This window comes from Ailuropoda melanoleuca, chromosome 2 (genome assembly GCF_002007445.2).
Source record: "Ailuropoda melanoleuca isolate Jingjing chromosome 2, ASM200744v2, whole genome shotgun sequence".
NCBI lineage: Eukaryota > Metazoa > Chordata > Mammalia > Carnivora > Ursidae > Ailuropoda > Ailuropoda melanoleuca.
Window position 1 is genome coordinate 8170857 of NC_048219.1, and position 8046 is coordinate 8178902.

The following is an 8046-nucleotide window of genomic DNA, read 5'->3' on the forward strand; positions in this document are numbered from 1 at the left end:
AAAATAAAATCTTAAAAAAAAAAAGGTTGGTTTTCTTAGTTATTGGTCTTAACAAGAAATTGTGAACAAAGGTTTTTCTTTATCTTTCATGTAATCTTCCTAGAAAAACAAAGTTTCCATGTTTTGTCCTTGTTAGGTCTTTGATTACTTAAAATTGAATCTTCTCGCTATTAAAAGAGCAAAGTTTTGGGGCGCCTGGGTGGCACAGTCGTTAAGCGTCTGCCTTCGGCTCAGGGCGTGATCCCAGTGTTCTGGGATCGAGCCCCACATCAGGCTTCCTCTGCTGGGAGCCTGCTTCTTCCTCTCCCACTCCCCCTGCTTGTGTTCCCTCTCTTGCTGGCTGGCTCTCTCTGTTAAATAAATAAATAAAATCTTAAAAAAAAAAAAGAGCTAAGTTTTGCTAACAACTATATCACCCTCTGTATTTGCCTTTAGAATCTCTTATTGCCACTTCAGTGGAATAGATCATTAAGTATTCAGTTTTGTAATGACTTGTAATCCTTTTTAGTCATGTGCTTTAAAATGTTCTGGTATTTCTGACAAACTTCCCAAAATTCAACTTGTAAATGAAGTGTTTGTTTTATTTTGTTACTAATTGGGTTTATTTGGTGTGTCCAGTTACATTGGAAGCATTGGAGAGTAGATGGCGTGGGTGGATGCTGTCAGTGTTCCAGAATTCCTCAGGAGTTGATATGTCCTGGTATAATGTCATCACTTGTAATTCTAATTATTAAAGTGTCATGTGTCACAAAAATAACCAATTTCCTTGTTGATTGCATTGTAACGAACTCTAACCAGATCTTCAACCACAGCCGGTTTTGAGTTTTTTCGTCATTTGCTGTTCATGCTTTACTCTGACACTCTTGCAAATGTGTCTCAGTTTTAAGAAGATTCATGGAGAAGACTTGGACAAATACGGGGTTCTGATAATTTCTGGAACTAATGGGAAGACTGCATTCAAACAGAGTAAGATTTGATAACATGGGACTGGATGAATTGAGGAAGTTGAGCTGTCTAAGTCTCAAATGCCAAAGAAGGTTCTCGGAATAATGACAAAGGCGTGTTCCTTTTTTTTTTTTTTAAGATTTTATTTATTTATTTGACAGAGATAGAGACATCCAGCGAGAGAGGGAACACAAGCAGGGGGAGTGGGAGAGGAAGAAGCAGGCTCACAGCGGAGGAGCCTGATGTGGGGCTCCATCCCACAACGCCGGGATCACGCCCTGAGCCAAAGGCAGACACCTAACCGCTGTGCCACCCAGGCGCCCCAAGGCATGTTCCTTTTGTACTTGTTACCAAGAGCAAAAGACAGAAAACAAAGGCTTCCGAGGATGGGTGTAAGCGTGGAGCGTTGATGGGGTTCTGACTTAAAGACCTTGATGCCCTCCGAGAGATTGAGGCTGAGGCCCTGTTTATTTTTTTTTAAAGATTTTATTTATGTATTTGACACAGAGAGACAGCCAGCGAGAGAGGGAACACAAGCAGGGCGAGTGGGAGAGGAAGAAGCGGGCTCCCAGCGGAGGAGCCTGATGTGGGGCTCGATCGCAGAACGCTGGGATCACGCCCTGAGCCGAAGGCAGATGCTTAACGACTGTGCCACCCAGACGCCCCTGAAACCCTGTTTAAACTCATTTTCAGCCTGCTTCGCCTTGTCATTTTTGCTTATGAACTTTTTTTTTCAAGTTTTAGTCTTTTAAATAATCCCTACACCCAGCGTGGGCTCGAACTCACCACCCAGGATTGAGTTGCGTGCTCTCCTGACGGAGCCAGCCAGGGCCCCTGCTCATGAACTTGTTAAAGCACGTTCGGCAGTAGCAGTCTTTGGGGGAAGCCAAACACAGGAAGGTGACAAGAACAGAATTCCGATTTGAGGAGACCCACGTGTCCTTGCAGTCGGAGCTGCAGGCTGGGGAACGAGTCCTGAGGCTACAGCAGCGAGCGCGTGGCTCTATGGGGCGTGTGTTTGTGGTGAGACCACACCTCTGGCTTGACGGTCACTCGTTCTGAAGCTAGTTCTTCCGGAGATTTCGCTTTGGAAGCTGGTACCCTACTGCGGTGATCCCAGTAGGTGTGGACTAGACAAAACCGAGAAGGTGGATAATCCACACGACGTCTTGGTAGAAGCAACCCAGCAGCGAAGCATTGAGGCTGGCGCGGTTCTGCGCCTTCCTGCGGGAACGTCCAGGATTGCTGCTCCAAGTCCAGTTGGGGGGCATGACCGTAAAGACAAATGGCTTCTGAGAATTGAAAAAGGGGAAGCACCTTGCTGTCCAGGTTTGACTTGGTCTCTAGCCTGGGGCACTCCCAAGGAGAAGCATGACCACTTATCATCTGAACGTGGGATTGCATGAAGAGCTGGAATGCGGAGAACTGTGGCAGCCCATATGAATTGTCAAGTGTACTGGAAGTGGTTTCCGATGAAATATTAGGAGAAAGAGTAAAGGCGGTTCCTGGAGAAACCCGAGATCCGACCCCCACCAGCGACTGAGAAAGTACGTTGGTGATGCTTGGCAGTACGTCCATCCACGGCCACCCACGGAAGTGCTCTCATTCCTCAAGATTTTTACCCTGAGCTCTGGAAACAGAGCCAGTGGTGAGATGGCCCACCAGTCACTACCAAGCAGCCGGGATCTCTCGTTTGTCTAACAGAGGCCCAGACAAGGTTGGAGTGGAGAGAGGAAGCAACCAACAGAGATGCTGAGGATGTCAATTTCATCAACGTCCGCAGATCGCCAAAGAGCCATAAACATTCAAGATGCTGATTTTGAAAATTTTATTGGATCACTAAATGACCAAGGTTACCTCTTGCAAAAAGGCCCAGAGATTTACCACTTTCAAACTGGTCAACTATGCTGAACGACTACCTGGGACCTCCTGGGATTATTAAAGAATATGGAAAAAACAATGCCCAAACTTCTGGAAGATGATATCCCAAAAGTAGTAATAGGAAAGGTGTTGATTATATATATATATATATTTTTTTTAAATGATTCTTGTTTGAAACTTTGCTGGTTCCCTGATGTCTGCTCTTCCAGATTTAATAACATTTTCTCTCTTAAGCTATCTTGGACTTTGAGAAATTTGGTAAAACATTCCTATATAAACACATATAAAATATTTATCTTTCGTCTCTACTCCATCCCTCCAAGATTCAGAAATTCTCAGCGAATATTCTCATATTCTTTTGGCAGCCTATGGATTTCCATAAGTTGAGGAAGGATCTATTCTCCCTGTGACAAGACCCAGTTGGAGGCCGTGCAGCTTGGGCCAGGACACAGCCAGGGACAGGAGCGGAGAGAGGAAACTGTGACATGTGTTCTGGGCAGGGTGAGGTTTTGGAACTTTTTCTACGAGGGACAGAGTGCACGCTGCGGCATTTCCTAACCGTGAGGCCGGTGTGCAGGCAGCGGCACCGGAGCAAGCAGTCACCATGCGGCTGCTCCTGGCTCTTGCCCTCCTCCTGGGTTTGGATTCTTCAGTGCAAGGTTGTCCTGTGCGGAGAGCCGGGTACCAGTGGCTAGGCCGCAGTCCTGACGGTAATTTTGCAAGCTGCATTGATGAGAAGGGACTGACATTCAGCCTACTTCCCGGTGAATCCAACAGAATCCTTCCTCCAAGGACCGACCCTGCCTCAATGACAAGGTCCCAGAACTTGAATGGTGTCTTCCCTCTTTCTGAGAGCTATTTTGGATCCGGATCTGGCTCTGGATCCGGATCTAGAAGTGGCTTCTTCACTGAAATTGAACAGGAATACCAAGCAGTTGATGAAAACAATGCTTTTTATTACAACTTTAGGCCTCTCAAGAGAAATCGGCCATCGGACAGCCGGGACTTGGGTCAAGATGGACGAGAAGAGGATTTTATTATATAAAAGAGAGGGTTTCCTATCTTGGTGTCAGGCAATGCATTCTGTATATTTTATGTACTGTAGTTAAATGATTAATTTTAGAACAAAAAGTTTTATAGAAATTTTAAAACATCTGTGGGACACCTGGGTGGCTCAGTTGGTTAAGCATCTGCCTTCGGCTCAGGTCATGATCTCAGGGTCCTGGGATTGAGCCCCACATCGGGCTCCCTGCTCAGTGGGGAGTCTGCGTCTCCCTCTCCTCCCTGCTCATGTTCTCTTCTCACTATCTCTGTCTCTCTCTCTCTCAAATAAATAAATAAATAAATAAATAAATAAAATCTTTAAAAAAAGAAATTTTAAAACATCTGAAAAAGAAGTCTAGCTTTTATCACCTTTTGTCCCCCTCATGAATTCTTAAAGCTTCCTTTATCTACCCTATTGTCCTGGAAAATACCTGTATTTCCTTTGTATCATATTCAACCAACATCACTATGAAATTGAACTAGACTGTCCATGTCTATAAAATTGCTTTAAAGAATAAATTATACTGGTTTTTTTAAAAGGATTTTATTTATTTATTTGACAGAGAAAGAAAGCACAAGCAGGGCAAAAAGCAGGCAGAGAGAGAGGGAGAAGCAGCCTCCCTGTTGAGCAGGGGGCCCAATATGGGGCCCATCCAGGACCCCAGGGTCATGACCTGAGCCGAAGGCAGAGGCTTAACCAACTGAACCACCCAGGCGCCCCTATACTGTTTTTTTTTAAAAAATTCAGTTTAAGGGGCGCCTGGGTGGCACAGCGGTTAAGCGTCTGCCTTCGGCTCAGGGCGTGATCCCGGTGTTGTGGGATCGAGCCCCACATCAGGCTCTTCCGCTGTGAGCCTGCTTCTTCCTCTCCCACTCCCCCTGCTTGTGTTCCCTCTCTAGCTGGCTGTCTCTATCTCTGTCGAATAAATAAATAAATAAAATCTTTAAAAAAAAAAAATTCAGTTTAAAAATTGACAGGCAATATGTCGTATCTAAGTCTTCAGAACTGACTCTGATTGTGAATCACAGATATGCCTCTTTTCTTATGAAAAAACCCAGATGAAACCCAGGGTGAGTTCATGGAGCGGGTATTTGACAAGTCCAGTGTGAAGTGTATCGCTCTAACGTTAGCATCCAATGTGTTGGTAGAGCTGGCGGACGCTGTTGAGAAGTCTGATTAGAAACAATTAGAAACCGGGCGCCTGGGTGGCGCAGTCGTTAAGTGTCTGCCTTCGGCTCAGGGTGTGATCCCAGCATTCTGGGATCGAGCCCCACATCAGGCTCCTCCTGCTTCTTCTTCTCCCACTCCCCCTGCTTGTGTTCCCTCTCTCGCTGGCTGTCTCTCTCTCTGTCAAATAAATAAATAAATAAATAATCTTAAAAAAAAAAAAAAGAAACAATTAGAAACCGAAGACCCAAGTTAAAGCACAGTTGTGCTCTCAGTACTTCCTACTGCTTTGCTTTTCTCCCTGGATATCTTGTGTGTTTTCAAATCTTACTGTAGTAAAGCAGAACTATAATAATATAATAATAATAATAATAACAACAACAACAACAACAACGACACAATTGGAAACATCATGGGACCAAGACTTTGACTGGAATGTTTGAGAGAGACAAGTACTGACTCAGGCACGACCAGACAGCTTTTAGGAACTAAGGTTGACGTTATGGAACCAGTGAGCCCCTTGGGAAACTGGCCTGGTAGCTTGCTTAGTTCCCAGTAGCCTTATCAGGTGAGTAGGGAAGGTCATTTCCTGGCAGCTGCAGGAACCTCAGGATATTTTTGGGACCTTGAGAAGAGAGGAATTTACAAGCCCGTCGCTCTGTGGGCCACTCCTGTCCGGTGAAAGATCACCGGAGACCTTCAAGTTGCAAACTGGGGACGTCTATCCAGTTGCTTCTGCCTGCCCCCAACTCCACCTGAAGGGGCTCCAAGTCAGAGCTCCAGACAACTTGGAGGCACCGAACCTGGAGAAGCCTGGCAGGTAGATTTTACCAANCCTTCAAGTTGCAAACTGGGGACGTCTATCCAGTTGCTTCTGCCTGCCCCCAACTCCACCTGAAGGGGCTCCAAGTCAGAGCTCCAGAACAACTTGGAGGCACCGAACCTGGAGAAGCCTGGCAGGTAGATTTTACCATGATGCCAAAACCAACTGGTCATTTTTGATATTTGCTAGTTTCTGTAGATTCCTGTATGCGTTGGATTGCAGCTTTTCCATGCATTCTGAGAAAGCCTCAGAAGTTGTCAAAACACTTTTTTTTAGTGTTTTTTTTTAAGATTTTATTTATTTATTTGACAGAAAGAGAGACAGCCAGCGAGAGAGGGAACACAAGCTGGGAGAGTTGGGGAGGAAGAAGCAGGCTTCCAGCAGAGGAACCTGATGTGGGGCTCGATCCCATAACGCCAGGATCACGCCCTGAGCCGAAGGCAGATGCTTAACAACTGAGCCACCCAGGCGCCCCAAAGCACTTTAAAATAATTCCTACATTTGGATTGCTGCTGGCAATTCAGAGTGACAAGGGAGTGGCATTTGTGCTGAAAGTCACACTAAGTGTCCAGTGTCTTGGGCATTCACGGGAAATGACATGCTTCTTGGAAAAGGGAACCATCTACTTAAAATAACTCTGGCAAAAAATTTGCTGTGAAACCAACTTGAAGTAGGCATGGTTACAGCCCCTCCGAACCATTATATGGAAGACACCTTCCATGCTCTTTTCATGACTTAGGCGTTCCTGATGGGGCTCATGTTAGGGAATTGGATGCCATAAGGTACATTCTGTCTTTGGGAAATACTCTAAGTTTGCTCCGGTAGGTCGAGGAATGCCACTGATGTGCCCTTACCCCTGCCTGAATGCTGGAGACGTGGTGTCCTGAAGACCCAGAAGAACAGGCACCTGGAGGACCACTCCGACCTCACAGGTCAGGACTTCTTACGAGGTGCTGTTGACCAGCCATTCTCTGGTGAGACGGAAGAGAATTAAGCTGTGGGTTCAGCACCACATTGAGCTGGTTCCCCAAGAACCCTCATGTTCCCAGCACCCTGTCAAGGAGAACATCAGAAGGAACACTGCTCGGACTAGTGAGCCGCTGAAGGACCTGAAACTACTATTTTGGAGAGCTGGTCCCAAGAAATCAAAGAATATTTCCCAATACATAAAGTTTCCATTCATCTAACCCTGATCTAACCCCATTTCAGCAGGAAGGAACTGGAGTGGCCATTGTCCCAATTCCCTTGTGAGTGAGGAATGATCAGAAGGCAGTGGGGATCGAAACCGGTGACCAGTAGGACTAAGAAGTGCGGCTGCAACTTTTTACCCGGCCTTTTCTGTTGGCCTTAAATACCCCTCACTCTTCCGCTCCAGGGAGGCAGATTTGAGCCTTGCCTCCTGTCTACCATTGGGCTGCCTCTCGAATAAACCCTTTTCTTGCCGCACACTCGATGTCCCTGTGATTGGCTTTGCTGTGTGTTGGGCAAATGAACTTGATGAGTTCAGTTACACCAGGGACATAATGATTGTCCTGTAGCTTGATGATGGGTGGCCTGCAGAGCCTTCTTTTAAAGCCTCAGCTTCACTGATGTATTATTTATGTCACTGAAATTCACCCATGAAGGAGGGAAGAATAAGGTCAGCCAAGGCCTTCTGACTGGTTATAATAAAATAGGACCATACCTGTATTTATGCCTGCTTTTACTTTTTAGATACAGCATATATCCATTCATATATAATATACATATAAAGATTTATTTATTTGAGGGGGGAGGGGCAGAGTGAGAGAGAACCTTCAAGCCGACTCCCTGCTGAGCAGGGAGCCCAATGTGGGGCTCAATCCCAGGACCTTGACATCATGACCTGAGCTGAAATCAAGAGTTGGCCACCTAACTGACTGAGCCACCCAGGCGCCCCTCCATGTGTATATTTTTAATAGTCTTTTTTTTTTTTTAAGATTTTATTTATTTTTTTCGACAGAGATAGAGACAGCCAGCAAGAGAGGGAACACAAGCAGGGGGAGTGGGAGAGGAAGAAGCAGGCTCATAGCGGAAGAGTGATGTGGGGCTCGATCCCATAACGCCGGGATCACGTCCTGAGCCGAAGGCAGATGCTTAACCGCTGTGCCACCCAGGCGCCCCAATAGTCTTCTTTCCCTTTTTCCTCATTATCATATGTAGGCTG

General features: G+C 45.9%; 1 protein-coding gene and 1 pseudogene across 1 annotated transcript; both read left to right on the forward strand.

The window, feature by feature from the left end:
- Positions 1 to 643: 643 nt before the first annotated feature.
- Positions 644 to 2905, forward strand: LOC109490170 (annotated as a pseudogene).
- Positions 2906 to 3041: 136 nt separating this feature from the next.
- LOC100482223 (serglycin-like) lies at positions 3042 to 3919 on the forward strand. Its single transcript, XM_034643595.1, has one exon. It carries the CDS (start codon positions 3431 to 3433, stop codon positions 3869 to 3871), a length of 441 nt encoding a protein of 146 aa, XP_034499486.1. The 5' UTR covers positions 3042 to 3430; the 3' UTR covers positions 3872 to 3919.
- Positions 3920 to 8046: the final 4127 nt, after the last annotated feature.